The 24,127-nt window shown below is 38.8% G+C and overlaps 2 protein-coding genes across 16 annotated transcripts in view; both read left to right on the top strand.

The window, feature by feature from the left end:
- Positions 1-22,673, top strand: part of EXOC1 (exocyst complex component 1) — a 33,092-nt gene extending 10,419 nt beyond the window's left edge. For 3 of the 9 annotated variants that reach the window (XM_033060067.2, XM_033060065.1, XM_033060066.1), the window contains 13 exons: positions 286-395; positions 919-972; positions 5,147-5,296; positions 7,259-7,364; positions 10,227-10,271; positions 11,349-11,512; positions 13,185-13,295; positions 13,816-13,892; positions 14,366-14,594; positions 16,182-16,365; positions 17,498-17,697; positions 21,003-21,197; positions 21,995-22,673. In XM_033060067.2, the coding sequence (XP_032915958.1) occupies positions 286-395; positions 919-972; positions 5,147-5,296; positions 7,259-7,364; positions 10,227-10,271; positions 11,349-11,512; positions 13,185-13,295; positions 13,816-13,892; positions 14,366-14,594; positions 16,182-16,365; positions 17,498-17,697; positions 21,003-21,197; positions 21,995-22,147 (1,778 nt within the window). In that variant the 3' untranslated portion in view covers positions 22,148-22,673. The remainder of the gene's footprint in view (positions 1-285; positions 396-918; positions 973-5,146; positions 5,297-7,258; positions 7,365-10,226; positions 10,272-11,348; positions 11,513-13,184; positions 13,296-13,815; positions 13,893-14,365; positions 14,595-16,181; positions 16,366-17,497; positions 17,698-21,002; positions 21,198-21,994) is intronic. The other 6 variants (XM_033060070.2, XM_033060068.1, XM_033060071.2 and 3 more) reach the window with 3 other exon arrangements.
- A 1,127-nt stretch (positions 22,674-23,800) lies between these two features.
- The window catches only part of CEP135 (centrosomal protein 135), a 38,886-nt gene continuing 38,559 nt past the window's right edge, over positions 23,801-24,127 (top strand). For all 7 annotated transcript variants that reach the window (XM_033060626.1, XM_033060624.1, XM_033060623.1 and 4 more), the window contains exon 1: positions 23,801-23,947. The gene's annotated coding sequence lies outside the window, so the exon portion shown is untranslated. The remainder of the gene's footprint in view (positions 23,948-24,127) is intronic.

Genomic DNA, 24,127 nt, shown 5'->3' with positions numbered 1-24,127 from the left:
CTCAGCCGGGGCCGGCCGGGCTCCAGCTTGGCTTGGGGCTGCCGCGGGCTCTCACTTCCGTGTTGGCAGCTTTTAGAATATTGTTCATGTATTAGCCGCCCTCGAATATTAGCCGCACTTCCGGGTTTCCACCAAACTTTTGGTCAAATTGGTGCAGCTTGTATTCGTGAAATTACTGTAGTCTCAGATTTTGTTCTGTTGATTGAAGGAATTTTGGCCTCTTGGTTCCCTTATACAATATATTTGTCTGTATTTTGTACACTCTAAAGTCCTTTTTGCTTGTAGGACATGATATGCTTCATGCAGTGAAGCAGCAGCAGCAGCGGTTTAGTGACCTGCGCGAGCAGTTTGCACGGAGACTTGCCAGCCATTTGAACAGTGTATTTGTTCAGCAGGTATTATTTCTTACTATTGAATATGAAATTCTTGGTCACAAACTTTTCTGGAGAAGAAAATCTATCTAAAATTGAACATACTCTGTTCTGGAATCAGTAAATGGTAGTAGGTCTTCAGGCAGAGATATTGCTAAGCATACCAAATTATAACTGCCTGCAGAAGTCTCTTACATTTAAAAAATCCTCAAGCATCTCTTTTTAATGGGCTTGCTATATGAATTCAATGCATTGTGAGATATATAAGGATTTTATTTTAATTGTAGAGCTTGATTATTGAGGAGAAAAAGCATTGACCTTTTGTAACGATGTTAGCTGAAAATATAGAAGGTCTTGCTGTCTGAACCTCTAAGACCATTAAAAGAAAATCTCAAAACAAAACCAAACACAAAATAAAAGGTCTGAACCTTAGATTTTTTTCTTAACTTGAATTATTCATAAAAAACTGTCCTGATTCTTGTTACCTGAAGTCTGGGTGGTTTTTTAAGCCTCAGCTTTTTAATTTGTGTTTTTTATCTTCAATTAGTTTACTCAGACCCTCCTTCAACTCTATAACAGGTCCTCCTATCATTCAGTTCCAGTGAGTACATTGAGTTTGGTACAAGGTTTTCTAACTAATTTTTTTCCTGAGCTTGAATTATCTAACTAGCAGCTGCATTTTTGACTTTGCAAAAAGAAATTTGTCCTTACTCATTACTGAGCATCAGACTTACGTCCCTTTTCACTTCTATTATTTTTGTCAGCCCTTAAGCTTTTTTTATCTGTTTATGAGCTACCATTCCTCTGATCTCATCCCCGAAGGTTGCTGAGAGACAGATTGACATGCATGTAGGAAAAATATTTTCAAGAAATAGTAATAAATATACAACAGTAAAGGTACTGCAATTGTGTGAAATTGCAGTATTTGTAAATAAAGAATATTAATTCTGGTTTTATACATATTAGCACAATAAAATTTTACGGTTCTAAATGTTATGTATTAGACTCTGTGCAGAAAATGGAGTAGAGTAACACTGGAAAATTGTATAGAAAATTGCATTTAGAGCCTGGATTTTTATGGCAAAGATAACTGTTTCCTACATATTCTTCACTTTGCAGAAGAATTCCAGCTCCACAGCATATTAATTTTTTTGCCTTTAGCTTCTGTTCTTAAGAAGGTATTTTTCCTCTGTCACTTTCCATATTTTGAAAGCGTGAGTATAGACTATGTGTCCCAGCTCTTATATGAGCAAGTAGAGGCTGTGTTGTGTAAAGCCCATGTAAATTTATCCGCAAAAGTGGAATATTGGACTTGTGTGTGGAAGTGGCTGTGTAACAGAATGCAGAATGTCTTTCTGATGTTCTCTTCTGAGGATTTTATTTTTAAAAAATGGTAAGAGATTATTATTACTGTGTAATATTATGGGTATTAGATGAAATTATTATTCATAGGACACTTTCCAGTGCTGTTGAGAATGCTAATACCAATTGGCAGATTGCTTTTTAAAAATTCTGATAATAGTAGTTGCCTCACATTGTTTGTCATACAAACTTGCCCACTGAAAAGTTTTGGCTTGCTCTTAGCTGTGAGGTATTTATCAACAGATAAAAATTATGACTTTGTTGTTAAATTTAAGCAGGAAGAGTTCATTAACTGCAGGACATGAGCCTCTGCAAAGCTTTTTTTTTGTTGTTGTAAAAGAGGGGGGAAAAAAAGGGCTTGTCCTTCATTTTGAGATACAGATTCAAGTGCTGGAGTTGTCACAGATTTTTGTGTAATGTTACTAAAATGAACTTGTTTTGTTAGTTTGAGGAATAGAGCAATTTCTTAATCTCATGTTGTTGGAAACCTAACTCCAATGCTTTATTACCTTTAACATCTGATGAATTGCATTTTTTGTTTAGAATGTTTCTTTAAAAAGTAATTTAAAGCACTTCAGAAAAAAAATAAGATAAAGGTAAAGAATTCTCAATTTAAAAGATAAATGAAAACACGATGATATCTAGGCAGCTGTTGATATAAGCTAGACATTCTGATTTTGTAAGTCATTAGATGGAAAAACATAGTTATATTGACATTTGAGCCTAAATACATTTCCTTAAAAGTGTGAAATTGCTCTTTATTTTTTGAAAAGCAAAGTAGCTCAATGCTTGATTCAAACTACTGTTGTAAGATACTAAGGTGCTTCACCTCCTTTATATTAAAAGGAGAATAAATATTAAAAATTTTAAACAGAAATGCAACTTCAGATTGCCATTTGCTGCAGTGTTAAAAACTGTTTATCAACAGTTAATGTACTTGTCTTTATTGTGCAATACTACTAATAAATTAACCTATTATTTCAAAGATTTTTTTAACAACCAGGTTCAGCACTCAATTTAAAGGCAACTCCGGGCTTTCTGCCTTTGAAATATGAAGTAGGTTGAAGCTTTAAAACTATGAAATAGTTGAATAACAAATTTGGGGTGTTATTTGGTAACAGTATAAATGTATGTGTAATGAGAGAAAGTCTGTTAATGAGATGGGAAAGGTATCTCCAGAAGCTCTGTAATGTTTTAGAGCACTCTTGGACAGGACATAATTTACTGTAACCAGAATGATTAGTCTTGTGGAAAAGTTGGCCTGGACGGAGAAATTTATGTTGTCAGGGAATTTGTTACCTAGCTTTATGAAGAATGCAACTACTAACCAGAAAAGTTGTGTGTAATACAAGCGACATGAGTAAAATGGTTACATGAAAGAAGAAATAAAAACTTGGATAGCTGAGTATTTCCTAGTAGTAATATGAACGAGCATTTGGACTGATGTAGTTGATGAAAGCTGTGAAAGCCATCAGGTAAATTATGTTAAACTATAATGAACTTGGACATTAAAAATGCATGGTGTAGGAATGTAACAAACGAGGGGTTAGAGGGAGTTTCTCTAATCTTTTTTTCACAGAGGAATATCAAAGATTTGTTGAAAAGATTTGGTATATATATGCCCACAAGTTTGCCCACAGTATTGAGTATGACCTGAGTAATCACAACAGCAGCTGTGTTGCTATTGCTGGCTGGATTCCAATTCCAAGTTATATGTTCCAGTAATTACACTATGTTAGGTTTTGTTGAAGTCAGGCTACAGGATTGTTTTTGTAAGTGAAATTCATAGTATGTCAGTTTATGTAGTTAAAAGAGCAGGGCTCAGAGTAAGGGCTCACGCCCATGTTGGATACAGAAAAAGTAATGAAACAGGTTGCCAAAGAACTTGTGGATGCCCCATCCCTGTAAGTGTTCAAGTCCAGTTGTTCAAGGATAGGTCTTTGGGCAGCCTGGTCTAATGAAGGTATCCCTGCCCATCGCAGGGGAGATGGAAGTCAATGGTCTGTAAGATCCCTTCCAACTCAAACCATTCTATGATTATGTCGTAGTTTAACCTTATCCAGAAGCTGGCAGTGTTTGTGTTGCTTTACTTAGTAAAAGTTAGTATTTTACAAATTATATCTTAGATTTTTTTTTTAAACAAGTCTGTGAATGTATTATGGAAGAGCTTTCTGTAATGAAAGACTTGAACTGATTAGTATCCAGTACAACAGAAAAAGGGTAAGACAAAGTTGCTTTAGTTTTGATCCAGACTGGCTTCTGTTCCAGCTTAGAAACAGGCAAAGGCAATTTTTAAATGGTATAACTTACTCTGCTCACTCAAGGTGTCCAAGATGGAGCTGTCAGGAATGCTTCCTCCCTCAGGGATGGGCATTGTCATTGGCTGACCTGCACAAACCACCTGCCTGTGATGCAGGAATTTGAGACCAATTAGTACAATCTTTGTGTGCTTCCATGACACAAACTGTAAGTTCTGTTGCTGTATTTACTGCAAGGCCGGTAAAAAAAGGACTTAACAGAAAATATTTAAGCCATGTGGAAATTAAGTCTCATCCTCCATTCTTTTGACCCAGGAACGGTGATTGTGTGTTCTGTTTTGTGGCTGCACAGAGGTGTTACCTTGCTTGCTCTTCCTGAATTGCTCAGGAAGCTTGTTCAAGCAAGTGAAAACTTAAAAAACTAAATCATGTTGTTCTAGCAATATGATGGTATCTTTGTGTAAAGGAAGAGCATTAAATTAGTAGCTTGTGTTAAATGGATTGGTTTATGCTGCACGTTGTAAACTCTTCAGTAAATGTTCACTGACAGTATGTTGTGTGTGTCTGTTTGTGTGGAGGGAGAGAGAATGTGTGTGGTGTGTGCACTGATGTTTTTAAGATTTGATCAAGGAAGGCTTGGCCAAAGTGGACTAATGTATGTTGAATTGGAGCAGGTTTTCAGAGGAGAGGTGTAAAGCTCATCGTTAACACCCAGGTCACCCGTTAACTGGGGACTTGAAAATTGTGTATGGGAAAAACATCTTCAGACAGAAGCAGCTATTTTTTTTAGATGCATAATGTGATAATATCTTAACATTTTTCAGGAACAATTGAACACTTGTCATTAAATTTTCATTCAGGTGTACATTGCATTCTTTTATAAAAAGTGCCAGAGTGACTCACCCTGAAAGCAAAGAGCCTTAAAATGAAAAAACTTATTAAGATGCATTATCTGCCATGGCTGTAATAACTTGGTGTCTGTATTACGTTAGGTGTCAATTTTTCAGTCTGCATCACTAGAACTTGCTTCTATGCAAGGTATTTTGATACCTTTCTGTTTGTCTGAATGAGATACTGTCTCCATATTAAATTTTTCAGGAAACTTCTAGTACATCTAGTGCTTCCAGATTTACTTTAATACTTTTTCTTATCAAGGGTCACGATCAGAGTTCCACTCTTGCCCAGCACTCTGCTGAATTGACATTACCCAATCATCATCCATTTCACAGAGATTTACTTCGATATGCTAAACTGATGGAGTGGCTCAAGAACACAGATTATGGAAAATATGAAGGGCTAACAAAGGTATGTGAAGTGATGACATGATGCTAGCAAATGTACATGATAGGCTAGTCTTGAGAGTCAAAAGAATTGCCTGTTGGCATGTACATGTCATTTTAATATTGGTGTATATTAAGTATAACTCACTGCTCCTCTTTTTTATTCCTTTTTAGAATAGGAAACTTCATTTTTTAGTAATCAGTCTTCTGCTATGTTAGTTTTTTCCCTCAAACATTCTGTTCTGAAGTATCATATTTATCTTAATATTTATGTAAAACAAGTTTGCTGTTATACAGCCTAGTAAGAAAAACAATTAAGCTAATTTCGAATTGATGTGCTTATTGCCTGTGTAACCTCTCTATTTCAACAGACCTTCATTTCACTTAGGAGAGTCAAAAATTTCAGGGGTCTCTTGTACAGATTAAATAGAAATGTTTTCCCCTTGTATGTATATAACTTTTAATTACGTTGTTTAAAACTAACATGGAGTAAAAAAATTAATACAGAAGTATACAAAATGTTCAGGTAGAAGTCAAGGAAAAGTTAGTCCTTACAAAACAAATATTTTTTTAATTAAAGTACTGTCATTCTTAAATGGAAGATTTAAATTAGACTTTGAAAATAGCTTCAGAATAATTATTCCTTTGCCTTCAGTATAAAGCAGATAGTGAATGGTTGGCATCTTTGTGATGTTCTAATAAAAAAATGTGAGAATTACAGTAATTTCACGACTACAAGGTGCCCCTTTTGACTAAAATTTTCCCCTGAACCCAGAAGTGTGCCTTATAGTCTGGTGCGCCTTATATGATGGACAAAGTTGTGAAACTTGCCAACCCGGAAGTGTGAGGCAGTCTGGGGAGGCGGTGCCGCGGGAGCGCCGAGTCGCGAGGGGGAGCGGGCAGCTGCAGCCGGCAGGAGCTGTGCGGGGAGGGAGGGAGCTGCCCCCAGCTCTGGCCCCGACCGCCGCGCGGGGAGGGAGGGAGGCAGCACTAGTATCAGCCCCGGCTGCCTCATGGGGAGGGAGGGAGCCTGCGCCAGTGCTGGCCCAGCCCTGGCTGCTGCGCGGGGAGGGAGGGAGCTGCTGCCGACCCTGGCCCAGGCGCGGGGGGAGGAAGAAGCCGGGCGGTGCCAGCCCTGGCCTGGGCGCGGGGGGAAGGAGCCACCAGCGGCCACAGCCCGGGCGAGGGGGGATGGAGCTACCAGCGACCGTGGCAGCCTAGCTGCAAGCCGAGCTGCACCAAGCCAGCGCCGGGCAGGAGTGCCTGGGCCCGCGGCAGCTGTGGCCGCTGGGCAGGGGGAGCCAGGACCCGCGGCTGCATGGTGGTAGCCAGGAGCTGCGAGCCGCGCCAGTGCCGGGGCCACGGCACAGGGAGGGCCCCTGGGGCTGCGTTTAAAGGCTATGCCAGTCTGCAAAATGTTTGCAAACTGCCAGTAATTCGTTATTTTGTTGCACACGACACAGCTCCTCGCTGCAAAAAAAGTGCACCTTATAGTCCAGCGTGCCTTATATAATGTACAAAGTTGCAAAATTTGCTGACTCCTGGAGGTGCACCTTATAGTCCAGTGTGCCTTATGGTCGTGAAATTACTGTTCATATTTACCTATGATTTTGTGGGCACTGTCAGAGTCTGATAGAAGAAGGAGAATGGTGCTGAATTCTCTCTCTTCTACCCTTGAATTGAATTCTATGATACTCTACCACTAGTAATCCTATCTGTATGTACTGTGGTGCATATTTTTCCTTATGAAGGAAAAGTAGAAGTTTCTGATTAATCCTTAGTGAACTCACTATGAAAATGAATATGAGCTGTTTAAATGTCATTAATATATTTTTCTGTATGCTGCATAAACATATATACTTCTGTAGTCCAAACCATTTTTTATTTAATAGGATTTGAAAATGCAGAGGTTTTAAGAGTTATTTACCTATAATAGAAGAAAATCAGTATGAATACCTGATAACTAAATGTACATTTTTCTTTTAAGAATTATATGGATTATTTATCACGACTTTATGAAAGGGAAATAAAGGATTTCTTTGAAGTTGCCAAGATCAAGATGACAGGCACAACCAGAGAAGGAAAAAAGTTTGGTAAGCTTCCAGAAGGCACATATCTTGTGTTGAATCTTACTATTTGCATATAAAACACTCACTATGACACCTAGGGCTAATTTTGTAATGGTGTAAAATTCTTTACTTTTGGCAAGATGAAAGAAGTTGGATGAAAAATATGATTGGTAAAACTTCTGACTTTTACAAGGCCAAAGTAGCACAACTGAAATATTGGGAAATTGGTCAAAATAAAAGTATAAAATACAGTATTTCTCTCAGTTTTCGAATCTACACTCACTTTTTATTACTTGAATTATCCCACTTTATTATCTGAACAAATTTGAAAAATCTACTCTTGTAATCAAAGGGAGTTTGGGTAGCATTGTGTTCCTTCTGCTATTATTTCTGCTTTTAATAAATCTTGGATGGATTTTTAAGAAGCTACTTTTAATGCTAATTCTTCCTAGTAAAACTTACATATTTTAATGTGTTTTTGCAGGGGGATTTACCTATGTAACCTGAGATTAGAAATCATAATTTGTTAAGGAGTAGGTATTTATATTTATTGGGAGTATTCCTGCTTGGATTAGTCTAACGTGAATATGGAAGTAAAGCTTTAAAAAAAGTAACCCAGATACTTAAAAAGCAGCAGTGGTATAGGTGTACTTATGTGTTGTCAGCTCTGTATTTTGAAGTGCAGTGTTTCAAAGCTTGTTTGAAATATTTATATTTGCCATGGATTACCAGTTTGCAAATTCTGAATTCCAAAATTATGTGCAGCTGTAAGTAGTAAGCTCTGTCAGCCTCTTTTGAGTCCTGAATTTCTGCTTTGTAGTTTGATGGTAGAAACCAGAAAAATGTAATGAAAGGAAGAAAGCAGGAAGATGGTAAGGCTTGTTGGAGAGAGGGAAAACTGGAAAGATAAGTCTTGGCAAGCTGTTGGACATGAAAAGCAAGAGGTGCTATAAGGTGTCATTGTTAGAACATTTTAATTTATAAATCTTGAAAAGCAATCTTACTGCAAGAAAAAAAATACCTTTAGTCTAATACAAATTGATTTCTGAAACATTTTAAAGACCTTGTCTTGACACTTGTTTTGTGATTTGTATTTGTGAAGACAGCTTTTGTAGCAGTTCCCAAACTTGTGTAAATATTATGGAGCAATAAGGCATTTTGGAGAAAGAGGTCCTTCAATTCACCAGAGTAAAAGCTGCACCTTGAGAAGACTTCTGTCATGTACTTGTACAAATTTATTTATGTTGCTACACCTCCTAAGGGTGTGTAATTTCAAAGGCTTCTATGTTCATTGTAGTGATTGTACTACTACTAATTGCACATTTATTCAAAATACATCACTTCTTAATAGTAAACTTGTTTAAGGAGTAGTGTAGGTGTATAATGCTCCAGTTGTACTCAAATTCTAAAGATTATCTGTTTCCAAGTTGTGTTGGTGTGTGTTCTTGCCTTTTTTTGTGCTTTGGGAATAGCACTGCTATTTGAATGCCTCAAATGCAGAGGGGATGCTGGGAGAGTTCTGGCATTCTGTGCTAGCGCAAGGTCCTTTGTCTGCATTTTTATGGCAAAAAAAAGCGCCAGCCTGGGTCATGAGCATTCACACTCGTCTTAAGTAGTCCTTTTTTCTTTTTTTTTCTTTTCTGATGAAGCCAAGACTTTGATACTTAAATACCATAAAGTCAGTGTTGGAAAGAGTGCTACTACTGTCATATGTTTATATGATGTAGCTTGTCAAAAACCACTAAGGCTCCCCTGATTGTGCAGGGCCTGATCTTTGTAGTTCTTCACATTCTGTAATAAGTCCCATGTGTTTAGAAATTGAGGACGATGAAGAAGTGGGACAAATGCATGACAGTTGCACGTGCCAAATATATCATGCCTAAACATTTTTTAATTCAAAATCTGCCAAAACCCCTAAGATCTAAAAACTAGGCTGGAATTAAATTTGAATTTGATTGCAGTTACAATTATCAGTAGTGTTGCCTATTGAAAACATCTGGTATTTAAGACATGTTTGTGGTGTTTAGAAGTATCTACTCATTCTATTACAGTAGGTTCTGCTTGCCTGCTCTATTTTGGGGGGCTTGTAGCATCCATCCTCATCAAGATCTTTTTAAAACTACATATTGCTTTTAGTGTATGTATGCAAATGCCTTTTACTCTAGGGATTCTATATTTTCTACAAATGCCCATTTACTTTAAATTTCATATTGAAGTCCACTTGAGGACACTTCAATTCTGAAAAAAAAAACCAAAGGAAAAATATGAAAACATCTTTGTAAAATTTTTACTATATTTTTATTATTTTTATCCTCTCCAAATTTGCAGTCATCTGTTTTTGTGCAGCATGAATGCAAAAGATGTATTCTCTGTGTAAACATCCTGATTTGCATCAACTAAGAAAAGGTTAGCCAGTCTTACTGTCAACATAAATTATTTTGCAGTAACTGTGTGTGTGTGTTTTAAATTGAAAAGGTGGACAATATCTCCGACTCAGTAAAAAAATTCCATAAGTACATTTTAATTTATTCATGTCAATTTTTGATATTATTTTGATGGAAACTGAGTCTGACAAATAATTTAATGGTCTTCTCAATCTGGGAGAACTTAAGTATGTGTTACCAAAAGCATTCTTCAAACATACTATACAATAAAAATCAAATTTCAATACCTAGAAACTCCCTCTATTTTCCATATAGTTTAGATACTGAATTTCTAGAATAGTACCTCTCCAACTAAATGTGTTTGCAATGTAGTTACTTGCTGCTTATAGTTCTCTGCATGTTTCTTTCCAGTTAGAGCTTAACTTGCATCTTGTGCATGGTTTGTGCAAACTGCATTTTAACTTGTCTTTGTCTTTGATGCTTGCAACCTAATCCATCCCAGCTACACTGCCTCGAAAAGAAAGTGCTGTCAAACAGGAAACTGAGAGTGAGTATAACTAGTTGCATTAGTTGGTGTTGTCAATGCATGTGTGTCGATGTTACGACGTAGTGCTGCATCAGGGAGAATCTACCTAACACTGAAGCACTCTGTTCACAGTGAAATAAACATTAGCAGAACCATTGGGCTTGCAAGGCAAAAAGGAAGCACAGCTCTAAGTCCCAACATAGAATTTGAGATTTCTGGTTTTCCCATGCTACTAGTTGATAGTAAAAATATGTTTGTGCCTGAGCTTGTCAGAGTTTTCCATTCCTCCAGTAGGCTGAAGTGACAATTTGGATCTATAGACTTTGTCTTGTGTCCCTAGACTACATACCAGCACAGCAGCTAAGTGAAGCTTGCAGGATTGCTTTTAAGTTCTTTGTGGTTTAGATGTGAGAAGTTTACTTGGAGATCAAATAATGATAATTTTTTGGTCTTTTTTGTTATTAGCTATCCTGGTCCAACATTTCTGTAAAATTTTGGGGAAAAAGAAATACAAAATACATGCTCCTAGGAGAAGGCTCAGAAATATCATGAAGAAATGACTGAATGTAATTATGATCAAAAGGAGGGGAGAGCATTAGCAGCAGAGTTACTATGGAGTTGTAGATTCAGCAGAATAGCTGGAACAAACTGTGTAGGTAAAAAGAAGTTCAAGATTAAAAAGTGCCTGTGTGTATATAAAACTTTTTAATTTTTTTCCTTCCTGTGGTTCAGTTCTTCTGCTTATGGCAGCCTTTGTCAAAAATACATCCACAAATATAACTGGTCTTAGCTTTCAAATCTTCAATCCCTATGTTACTGTATTTTAGAGTTTTGTTCCTTTTATACCTTTTTGCCATACTTTACTATGGGAATTTAAATAGTTACATTGTACTTTGAAAGTTGTTGAAGGATCTCAATTGCCTTATAATGAGGAAAGAATACATTTACAGCAAAAGCATTTATAGCTTTGACAAAAGTTGTTTGATTTTAATATAGGACTACTAGCAGTTCTTGATCCCGTATGTTCTGTAACAAACCTATTCTTCAGTATTTTATTCTGCCTTTACTCTCCTCCTTCATAGTGTCTTTATTTCACAGGTCTTCATGGAAGTTCTGGAAAATTAACTGGGTCTACTTCTAGTCTAAATAAACTCTCTGTTCAGAGTTCAGGAAACCGTAGATCTCAGTCATCCTCATTGTTAGACATGGGAAACATGTCTGCATCTGATCTGGATGTGGCTGACAGAACAAAATTTGATAAGGTAAAGCCAAACTATTGCACAGGTTTCCTGCTTAATTTGTATTAGAAGTATCTTACATATTCTTCTTGTATAGCTCCAAAATCTCTCCTTTTTAAATCCTAAAACGAGCCAATTTCAAAGTTTGTACCATACATCTAATAAAGGCAGTTCCCAAGAAATCTGTAGATCACAGTATTATTGTCAAATTATAAGGTTCTGTTTAAATCCTTTATATGCTGTGTGTGGTCTTAAAAGAATATCAAGCATCAAAATGGTCTTTAAGCCAAATATATGGTTTTTGAGCAAATAGGAATGGAACTGATGAATTTTCTACTGGTTTTATTTTTTTCAACTCATTCAGTGATTTTGCCAGTATGTAAGCAAAAGTGAAAGATAAGGAAGGTAAGCATTTTAGCCAGGACTTGAGTATGACCCTAAAATTTTATTTATACTGGTTTCACATTAGTTATCACCAGTTTTCAACTTTAACCAATAGCACTAAGTTATTATTGGACTGGCCTCATGATGTTTTAAAATCTGCTGTCCTCAGCATCTGTCGACTTTCTTTCCTGAACCATTAAAAGTGACAGTGCTCACCATTTCTTGTGGAATTAACTCAGCGCTGTGGAAGGAAAATGAGTAGTTATCAGTCACAGATAATTTTGTTGTTCTTTTGAATTATATGATGGAGATGAATGTTTTTCTTCTGACCTCTTCAAATCATTGCTCAGTCTTTTTCTGGGAGGAAATACATGCCTGAAACAATATTAACTGTTAAGTTATTACAAACTTGTAGCAGCAACTTCTCAAGAATTAAAAGACTAACTTGCTAAAAAAGGTTTATACAATTATTGTGCTTTTATTTTCAATTTCTCACTTGTATGTCATACCCATTGGGAATATGGGGATTTAGTATACACAGAGTTGTAAGCTATTGAGCTGACCTCCTAGGTTGTTGGGTTTTTTTTTCCTGTGGGAATTTTCATCAGCATGGATTTCCTATGTGGCTAGATTGGTTTAATTTATGTAAATTATTGCATGACTTAATTTTTAAATACTTTCCGAGAAAACTCTAAGAGAAATATACCGAACATTTGACTTAGAATTTCCTTATTTTATATTAAGAAAATTAAATTATTGTAATTGCTTATTGCCAAAATAGTGTTTAATTTTAGTTTAAATCTAAAAATTGTGTTGCATATTCAGTACAAGACTTACTTGTTTCTGTAGCAGCTTTGTACAGACTTTTTCAACTTTTTCTACAGAGCAGTTAACTTTGTCATCCACAATTGACCTGTTTTTCTTCCCTAAGGCTTTTAATTTTGTCTCCCTCTGCTCAGCAACTCAGGCAGAAAAGATGGTGGCAGAACCCAGAGTTTACAATTAAAATGCAAGTGTTCACATTATAGCACAAAAGTACTTCCTCAGGCTGCAACTAGAAAACTTCTAGTTGTGGAAAAACAGATTGTTCTTTTCTTCACAGTATTGCATGGATAAGAAAGGATGATGTTGAAGATGCAGCTGTTACTTTTAGAGATCTGAGTACAAGCTGTTTCCATTTCTGTTGAGTAGCAGTAAGCCTTCTAAAGCTTAGTGGAGATAGAAGAAAGTATATACTAAAAAAAATTAAAATTATTATAGCTAACCATCCAGAGTATTTGGTGTGTTGATAAAATATTTTTACTTTCTTTAGATTTTTGAGCAAGTATTAAGTGAACTAGAGCCTCTGTGTCTGGCAGAACAGGACTTCATTAGTAAATTTTTCAAACTACAGCAACATCAGAGCACCTCTGGAACAACAACGGTATGACTTACATTCTCTGTCACTGAAGTAAAAATATTGACCAGGCCTCAAAAGAGACCTGTTTAAAAGAAAAGTTTGAAATTTATAGTGATTATGTGATCCAGGTGATAAGTAATTAATTTTTTTTCATTAACTGGAAGGATCTTTATTTTTGGTTGCCCAATACAAAATTTATGAGAAAAGGAGTAAGATGTTTCCTTAGCCATGGCTTTGTCTCCTCACAAGATGACAACAAACACTCCATCACACTGTGTAGGAAGACAGTGGGGAGTAGTTATGGATAATATTGAATTTGGTGGAACATGACTGGAAAATTACCAGAGACTTGCAAACTGCTCTGTTTTCTCCTCTGGAAGCAGGGGGTGCTGGGGGTATGGAGCTGCTTTTATATATTTTATAATATTATATATATTTATAATATATATTATATAATATTTTATATATTGCTTTTGTCAGATATAGTAACTGCTTTGATATAGAATTGGAGACACATCTTTACATACATTCCTTGTTCTCACAGAATGAAGTGGAGGAAGTGGATGGAGTAGCTTTATCTCGTTCATATACTTCAGGTGTTCCACAAACAGTATCATCTGAGTATGTGCTGCTATTGATTCCTAAGCCTATGTTTGAATTTATTTGACATATAAAACTTTTTTCTCTAAAATCAGAAATGATTCCCTTTCAGTAAAAGTGAATAGTGAGCTTTTAATTTTTACCTAGACACTGAATGTGTCAGTAAAAAGAATATTTTTTGTATATGGGATGGGTGTTTCTGTATATACTTGTTTAATTCTCTTAATAGTTTGCAAATTGAAATTAGGCACTATAATATAGAAAACATGCTTAGCAAAGTTCTGAGAGTGTGTGGCAGCTTCCACAGAGAATACTTTTTGGAATATTGTATACCTGTGACTGTTGATTTTTACTGTGTGATACTGACTTTGTGAAACTCATGAGACTTGTTGAGTGTAAATGATACTACTATATGAAATAAATATATCAAAAAACATGTAAAATAGCCTAGTAAACTGTCAGAGTAATATTTTCCTCTTATGCATTTTTAATAGGAAGGACATGATCCGACAAATGATGACAAAAATATTTCGTTGTATTGAACCTGAGCTGAATAACCTTATAGCACTGGGAGACAAGATTGATAGCTTTAATTCCCTTTATATGTTAGTTAAGATGAGCCATCATGTATGGACAGCACAAAATGTGGACCCTGCGTCCTTTCTCAGCACAACTCTTGGAAATGTTTTGGTGACTGTCAAAAGGAACTTTGATAAATGCATTGTAAGTTCTTTAGTTATTGTGATTAAGCTAACTGTAATAGTATAGTAAGCCCATTCCTACCCAGTTTGATTTTACATTTCTATATACTTAAATTCTTGCTTTAAATTTGAAGTGAAAATTAGTAATTTGTTGCTTTTCTGCTGGCCAAGCCTTCAAATAAATGGTGATTGTGTTTCTTTTCTCCTCTCCATTCAAGTTTTCCTCAATAAGTAGTTTTTTGTAACAAGACTACTTGTTCAGAGTTCTGAGCTAGTTAACATTCTTAGTTGTTTGTTTAAACTTGTACTCCTACTGAGATTACTGAAGTCCATTAAGTAAAATATAACTCTCTGCCTTTTTTACTTGCCAAAACCAAACCGTGTGGACTTATGAGGGTGTGAGTTCTTTTGGCAGTAGCAGAGGCAACATCTACTATCTGAAAATTCCTTTTGCTAATGCAGTTAGCAATTTCACGATTATAAGCCGCACCATTTTGACTAAAATTTTGCTCCTAACCCAGGAGTGCAGCTTACACTCAGGAGCGGCTTATACATGAACAAATTTTGGAAATTTCCCAACCCAGAAGTCCGAGCCCGCAACAACCCCGAGCCAAATCAGAGCCCACCCTGCCCCAGGCAGCGGGGCAGCAGCGGCGCAGCAGCAGCGCTGCCCGGCCCCGGGGACCATGGTGGCGCTGCCTGGCCCCAGGGAGCGCAGCAGCACTCCCCGGCTGGGGATGCCGCACCCCTGCTTCCCGGCAGCACCGGCCGGAGACGCCACACCCTTGCTTCCCAGCACGAGCGGGGCCGGGCCCGCTCCCTGGCGGCTGCCCCGAGCAGTGTCGAGCCAGTAAACCCCACGATCCCGCGATTCCGTTACTAATTGGCAACTTTGTGAAAGTTGCACGTGGATCCTCACTGAGAACGACAGTGCGGCTTATAATCCGGTGTGGCTTATATATGGACAAAGACCTAAACGTTGCCAACACCCGGAGCTGCGGCTTATAATCAGGTGCAGTTTATAATCGTGAAATTACTGTACTTATTATACATATAATTATGATCATTATATTAAATATGGCAGGTTTACTGTAAACAGAGTTGTTGGTATAACTTTGTTTTATTGCCATAAATGTAGTTTGACTCTAGGCAAACATAAAACTGCCCATTCTTGATCAGTTTAATACTTAAAATATTTGGAAACTGATTTTTTTATTACACTCAGAAACAAAATTTCTTCAAAAGAAGACTACAGAAACTTCCAGCAGAAGGAATTGTTAGCTTGGCTGAATCAGAAAAGTGAAGTTCCTTGTTAGATTATAAAATGAAAATTGTTAATTGCTTTTGGTGCATAAATTTGGGGTGGGTGTTTGTTTTTGTAATACTGAGTAAATAAAGGGGAATAAAAGACATCTTTCCTTTTCCTTTCTAATTATTTTACTTAAATTTTTAAGGGTAAAAAGTGTGAAAGACTAAATAGATGTACTAATTGAAATAATTATTTCTGTCTTTGGTGGATAAATGTCAGTTTTTCAGTATGTCTGCATTTTTCTTTTAATAGTTGTTACACGATCTGGAGCCTAACACTTGTTCTTGTTTTAAATTAAAGAGTAATCAGATGAAGCAGATGGATGAAGTAAAAATCTCAAAAAAGAGTAAAGTTGGGATCCTTCCATTTGTTGCTGAATTTGAAGAGTTTGCAGCCCTTGCTGAATCAATTTTCAAAAATGCAGAACGACGAGGAGATCTAGATAAAGCCTACATAAAACTTATTAGAGCTGTCTTTGACAGTGGTAGGTCTTCCAAGGCTGTCATAGTAAAATAATTGTTTCCATCTGTTTATATATAATTTTGCCCCAATTAACAGGCGATTTTTTTAAGACTGTGCTGAAATTTTGGTTGTCTCTGTTATTGTGAGCAAGTGTAATCCTTTTGACTGTAATATACTTCTAGATACTTCCCTTTGTACATCCTGTCAAGTAACTTTGAGTTGTTTGACAGAGGGAAGTAGTTAAGACTGGAGAGGGGAGATGGCAGCAACCTGGCACGCTCAATATGAAGTGTTTTCTTGTCTTTTTTTTTCCCCTGTAAAAAAATCATATAGGAAGAACAAAAATTGGCAGTAGCAGATTTTTCCTAATTAGCAGTTCAGTGTTTTGACTGAAATAAATCTGTGGTCATTACTGATACTCTGGTACCCTGGATCACTTTCATGATGGGCATCCTGGTAGTCTCAGAAAAATTATTAATGGATGAACAGGCAAATGCTCTTGGTTGCAGCCATCCTCTTTCAGCTTGCTTTTAGGTGCAGTAAGGGAGGGATAGGTAGAATTTTTTTTGCCTGCTTGGTTTTTTGCAGGGGGAGGGAGAAGTAAAAGATCTATGTGCAAGTTTATCCATTTTTGTTATTAAATTTGGGGAGTGACAGTAATTTTGACCATAAAGCTAAGAAACAAAAATGGAAATTGGAAAAGTACTTTTAAAAAAAACCCCACTACCATATTGGAGATTTTTATCCTAGTGAAGATGGGAATTGATTTTGCTGTGACTTCTCTTAAATAGTTCTATCATGTGCAATTTATTAGGGATACTGAAAGCATGCTTGTAAATCTCCTCAGAATGTGACTTGTTTCTCACACCTGTAAATGAGACCATACATACTCATTATTTTGTATATTTTTGTAAGTGATTTTTTTGCCATACAAATTTCATTGTCTTCAAGCCTGTATGTATCAGCTGCTTCTTATGAAGGCTTTCAGGTAGCGTTTTTTTTAGTGGCAGTTCTGACAAGTACTCATACAAATGGTAATCAGTTACATGAAATTCAAAATTCCTTTTCTGATAGTATTATGGTTATTGGTTATGTTTCTCTGAATTTGTTTGTCCTTTTGGTATTCTTAGTATTTTACTTCTCATTTCTTTTAGTTGAGAAAGTAGCTAATGAAAGCCAGAAGACACCCAGGGATGTTGTCATGATGGAGAATTTCCATCATATTTTTGCAACACTTTCTCGCTTGAAAATTTCTTGTCTGGAGGCTGAGAAAAAAGAAGCCAAACAGAAGTACACTGATCATCTTCAATCTTATGTAATCTACTCACTTGGACAGCCTCTTGAGAAATTAAATGTGAGTATATTTGAGTATTCCTTTAAATGGTACCAGACAGTTTTTTAATTTATTACTTCCACTATTTGATCTCTTTATCACTGCATCTATTATAATCTCTTATTTTATTATTTTGCACTGGAGCATGTCTGGCAAGAGTGGTCATGAGGGTAACAGTCTTGGATGAAAATTCACGATCATAAGCCGCACCATTTTGACTAAAATTTTGGTCCAAACCCAAAGTGCGGCTTATAATCAGGTGTGGCTTATATATGGACAAAGAGCGAAAAGTTGCTGTTTTAGTTTGGAGGACAGGTGTCTGCTGAGAAAGGCAGGAGCTTCTCTTTGAAATGGAGAATGTAAACCCCCTCCCTCCAAATTATTATAATTTTGAAATCAAGGGGCTTTCAGGTAAAAATATGGGAATTAGGAATAACAGTTCTTTACTAGGGAAATTAAAATAGAAATATAGTACTACAAAGAAACAAACTCCAAACCCTGACAAAGTCAGAGTACAACCTGACACCCTGTCAGGCAGGGTGTTGGTAGCAGTCCCATTAAATGGTGGTTGCAGTCCTCTTGCAGTGACAGATGTGATTCAGTTGAAGCAGTGCTCCTGTACAAGGTGCAGTTTCCCTCCGGAGGTCAAGTGGTGATGTGGAGAAATCCAGTTTTCCTCTGGAGGCCAGCAGAGAAAGGGGCTCCCTTAGTGTCCCAAAACCTCTGTTTTTATCTTGGTAAGAAATGTTGGGCTCTTCCCCCTGGCTGGAGCAACTTCCAACGGGATGAAGTGATTTTATCAGTCACACAGTGGGACTCAATGGGCCATTAGCAGAAAATTACTCGCTGGAGGAAGGATGGGTTGTGAAAAGATAAAGAACAATGCCCCTCCTGGTTTCAATGGATGGCCCATTAGCAGAATATCTGCCGTTGAGATAAGGATCACTGCCCCCACCCTCAACAGATGGTGATAGAATAGATACCTTTTATCACACTCTGTATTGTAACATGCGGCTTATAATCAGGTGCTGCTTATATATGGAGAAAGAATGAAAAGTTGCCGACACCCGGAAGTGCGGCTTATAATCAGGTGCGGCTTGTAATCGTGAAATTACTGTAATTTCACGACCATAAGGCGCACAGGACTATAAGGCACACCCCCTGGGAGTCGGCAACTTTTGCAACTTTGTTGACCATATAAGGTGCACCGTACTATAAGGCGCACTATTTTTTTGCAGTGAGGAGCGGCACGGTGCGCAACAAAGTAATGAATTGCTGGCAGGTGCTCAATTTGCAAACATTTTTCAAAGATCAGTGTAGCCTTTAAATGCAGCCCAAGGTGCCCTCCCCGTGGAGCGGGCCTTGGCACTCCTGCCCACCTCCGGCACCAGCTGGCATGGCTCATGGCTCCCACCACGTGGCCGTGCTGCGTCCCTGCTTCCCCCCGCCGGCGGCAGCGCCGCTTCTCAGCACTTTACTGTGGCGCTTTTTTGCTGCTTTTCGGCGCTTTCCCGCGGCGCGTTTTCGGCACTTTCCCACAGCGCTTTTACGCCGCTTTTTTGCCGCTTTTCCGCGGTGCTTTTTTGCCGCTTCTCAGCGCTTTCCCGGGGCGCTTTCCCGCAGCGCTTTTACGCCGCTTTTTTGCCGCTTTTCCGCGGTGCTTTTTTGCCGCTTCTCAGCGCTTTCCCGGGGCGCTTTCCCGCCATGCTTCTTGGCGCTTCCCCGCAGCCGCGCTGCTTCCCCCTGCTCCTCCCTGGCCGGCAGCCGCGCCGGGTCCCGGTTTCCCCCGCCCGGTGGCCGCGGCTCCCGCAGTTCCCAACTCCCCCCGCACGGCCGCAGCTCCCGCGTGTCTCAGCTCAGCTCGCAGATCGCACTTCCAGGTTCGCAAATTTCCGAACTTTGTACATCAGATAAGGCGCACTGGACTATAAGGCACACTTCCGGGTTCGGGGGAAAATTTTAGTCAAAAGGGTGCGCCTTATAGTCGTGAAATTACTGTACTGTAACCAAATTTTTCATGGCAATTAATAGTACTGACTAAACATCAGTGTCTTAAACAAATAGTTTTGAGAAAGAAGAAAGTGAGAGGAAAAGTCATCAGGATTTTTGGCATAATCTTCGTCATGTCAACTGCAGAAAAAATTGCTGTAGTTTCTGAGCTGTTCAATAAGAAGAAAAGGTAAAGGAAAATTTTGTATGCCTGACGTTTAACTAAATGTTAAACTGAGTGGTGACTTAGGCTCAGACTCAGTTCTGTCCACTCGAATGTCTCATGGCTTTTTTCTATAAACAGGATTTCAGGCATCCATTTTTATAGACATTTTAGATGTATTCCCTTTCTGAAAATGAAAATGCTTTATTGCTGTTTCCCACTTGTGGATTGACTCTGACCAACACCTAAGCTGCCATGTAGCTAACTGTTGCTCAGTCCCTCTTCTCCAGGGAAAACAGTAGGAAGAGCAAAAGTGAAAATCTTTGGGGCAGGGGTAAAGACAATTTAATCAGAGAAGGGGAAAGAGAGAGGAAAAAACAAAGTAAGTCCAAAAGCAGTCATTGACTACCTCTCACAAGCAGACTGATGCCCAAGCAATTTCTGAGCAACAGCCACCTTGAAGCCAAACACCAACCCTGCCTCCTCCAACCTTAATTTTTATAGCTGAACATGATGTTATGTGCTATGATTTGGTCAGGTTTGACCTGTTCAGCAGTAACCAAAACGTTGTGTTATCAGCCCCAGTTTTAGCCACAAATGCAAAACACAGCACCATACAGACTGCTGTGAAGAAAGTTAACTAGAAAGTTACCTCTGTCCTATCCAGACCTGATGCACTGTTGAGCTTAACCTGCATGTTCATAGCAGTACTTCCCTCTATTTACTAAAACTCTTGTATTTACTATGTTGAGAAAACTGTTCAATGGCAGTGAGAAGGGAGGGCAATTGTGAACAAATATGCTCTTGTGTTACGGTTTAAAAGATGGTCAGGTGCTTAGGGAGTTCATCCAGAAGATCCAGTATTTGGATCCCTGGCTATGAGCTCCTGAATTGAGGATTTTGATTGCTGATTGGTCATTAGTTACAAATTTGCAAAGAAAAGCTCGACTGCTTCTAGAAATGATTGGTTTCAATTTTATGCTAGTACTTGGACTGCTGTATTGTTGGGCTGTGTTTTAATGGCTGAGCTGTACTTCATGCCCAATTAAAAAACAAAAATTGGGACAACACACCAGTCATGAAGCAGAATCAAGATTTAACCACACATATCCTTTTTAAATTAAGTTAATTAGCTCAGATTTGTGATAGTGACTAATCTATTACTTGTTGTTAGCATTTTTTTGAAGGTGTTGAAGCTCGTGTGGCACAAGGTATACGAGAAGAGGAAGTAAGCTATCAGCTGGCTTTTAATAAACAAGAGCTTCGTAAAGTTATAAAGGAATATCCTGGTAAAGAAGTGAAGAAGGGATTAGATAATCTCTACAAGAAGGTAGATAAACATCTCTGTGAAGAAGAAAACTTACTTCAGGTAAACTAAATCATGTCTCAAAAACCCTATAACGTTACACAGAGGCTTTTTATTGCTGCTTTTGCATATGTATTCTGTGAGAATGTTCAGCATAACTCTAAGAACATAAATTTTGAGTACAGCTTTTGGGTCTTTTTATAATCCTACTCTGTTTCTATTTGTTTAACACTGGTTTGGACCTGAGTGAAAGAAAGTTTTCTTTTCAGAAAGAAACTTCCCTTATGATTTCCTAGCTGACCATTAATGGTTGATGTCTGCTCTGCAAAATATATTGCAAGTAGAGTAGATTTAAATGAATTGGTAATTAATCCTGATGTGAAATTTAGCTAGTGCACTATAGCAGAATACTTTCAATTATGTATTTTCTCATAGTTGTATTATCTGATGTTTTTCTTATACTCTGCAAACTTTTCCACTGGAGTGATAAATAGGCTTGAGTTAAGCTTGTTTAAACAGCTTTTTAAAGTCTGAAACATGGATTATAAGCACTCTTCTGGTTCAGGATGTTTTCCGAAAGAGAAAAGCAATACCTCTATTAGGAAAACTTCCTTATCTTCTTTACTATTATCTGCTTTGCACATTTATTACAAGTCATGTCGACATTACAGATCTTAATGGGTAAAAAGCATCAATCTTCTTTTTAATGCAGTAACTCCATCTATTGAATGTTGTTAGTAATCTTTAACTGTATAATGACACCTGAACTGAGAATCATTTAATGAGCCAATGTTTTGTAGTTCACCTATGTAGTGTACTGTGCCAGTTGGACTTTTCCTAAACTTTGCTTTCTTTGGCAGGTTGTGTGGCATTCCATGCAAGATGAATTCATACGACAATATAAGCACTTTGAAGGGCTGATCGCTCGCTGCTACCCTGGATCAGGAATTACTATGGAATTCACTATACAGGATATTTTAGACTACTGCTCCAGTATTGCACAGTCTCATTAAGTTCTAGAAGGGGAAAGAGAAACTAGGAAAGTGTGTGCCTGTGTATAAAGGAATCAAGCACTATAAATGTTACTGGGTTTTTAAAGGTGGATTTCCATGTGTGTGTAGGTAACCCCGTATATCTTGAGTAACACTCCTGCTTCAAATGCCTTTCAGGGCAAAAGAGAACCTTCAGGGATTTGTTGTGCTTCTACTGGGCTGAAGTACTGTTTGAAAGTATTAATTCTGTGAAACACTTTGGATACAGTTTTTCCCTTTCCCTAATATTAAAATGTTTTTATTTATAATCCCTTCTCTTGCCAAAAGCAGTAAGCACTACCTTCATAGTATGCCAAAAGAATACTACTGTTTTCACTAATATTTTGCATCATAGAAATTATGTAAGCATTGAAGACTATCAGATATTTTCCCTTCCTTGTTCTACGAAATATGCATGTAGAACTTCATGCAGTGGGAAGACTAAATTCATGTTCTGAGATGTAATGTGATTATGGCTATAATTCTTAATTAAACTATGTTCATCATATTCTTTATTTCTGTGGAGTTATTCAAAAAAGTGAATATACCTGAAGAAGTTAATTCCATTGTTTTGCTGCTGGCTACTGAAGAGTTGCTCCATTTCTGCACCCATGTTGTTTCTCTTCCTTTTAGTAAATATGATGTAATATCATTATACTCTAGCCTCAAGTAAACCCTTTCTCCTCCTGGAGCTTCAGCTCTCAGGGATTCAGGACCTAGGTTTTCTGTACAGCTTGGTGAAATTGCCAAGTTGTTGGATAGAGGTGGGGTGTATATAGGATAGAAAAAAGTACAATGAACATACAGATAGAGGTAAAATGTTTTTTTCAAAGGCTAATGCAAGAATAGAAAAACAAACCAGTATGAATATGAGTTTTTTCTTCTGAGTTTTGTAACAAATCCGCTAGATGGAACTCGGGAACATTGAGACACCTGGATTTCACAGATTCAGAGAATTGCTTGTGTTGGAAGGGACCTTAAAGATCTTCTCGTTCCAAGCGCCTTCCATGGGCAGGGACACTTTCCAGTACACCAGGCTGCTCAAAACCCCATTTAGCCTGGCCTTAAATGCTTTCAGGAGTAGCGCATCCACAACTTCTCTGGGCAACTTGTTCAGCGTCTCACCACCCTTACAGTAAAGAGCTTCTTCCTCCTCTCCAGTCCTAAACCTGCTTCTCTTTCACTCCGAATCCTTCGCCCCTTCTCCCGTCACTGCATGCCCATGGAAAACATTCCTCTCCGTCTTTCTCGCAGGCTCTAAGGGCCGGGCTGTAGGCGCGGGCCGCTCTGTCTCCGCACGGGGAAAGCCGCTCGTCCCGGCTCTACCGGGGCCCTGCGCACCCCCGAGGCCCGGCCCAGGGCAGCAGGAAGGGCTCCGCCGCCGCGAGAGGGCTGCCGGGCCGGGGCGGGCCGGGCCGGGAAGGGGCGGGCCAGGAAGGGGCGGGCAGGCCGGGCCCAGGCGGGCGCTGGGCAGGGCAGGCCGGGCTGGGAAGGGAAGGGGCGGGCGGGCAGGCAGGGCAGGCCGGGCGGGGAAGGGAAGGAAGGGAAAGGAAGGGGCTGGCAGGCCGGGCCCAGGGGGGCGGGGAAGGGAAGGGAAGGGCAAGGAAGGGGCTGGCAGGCCGGGCCCAGGCGGGCGCGGGGCGGGCCAGGCGCGTCCACCCGTTGCTGCGGTGACGGGCCGGAAGCGGCCGCTGCTCCGCGCGCCATTTTCAAAGGATTTCAAACGCTGGGACATCGCGGCCACTCCGCTGCCGCCCTGCTCGCCGGCGCCTGCTTTTAGTGGTAAGTGTGGGGGAAAAGTGGCGTACACCTGTTTGGAAAGGGGCAGACCGCCCCTCTGTAGGTACAGATCGGGGTTGCTGGAAGGTCTGCAAAGCTCCCAGTTTAGGGAGACGGGTGATGAGCAGGCTCATAATCGAAAGAGTTTTCTTGTGCTGCAGTGGGAACTCACAGGATGTGGTG

This window comes from Catharus ustulatus, chromosome 5 (assembly GCF_009819885.2).
Source record: "Catharus ustulatus isolate bCatUst1 chromosome 5, bCatUst1.pri.v2, whole genome shotgun sequence".
Lineage (NCBI taxonomy): Eukaryota > Metazoa > Chordata > Aves > Passeriformes > Turdidae > Catharus > Catharus ustulatus.
The sequence above is the reverse complement of the archived record's forward strand: the minus strand, read 5'-3'. Positions and strand labels throughout refer to the sequence as shown.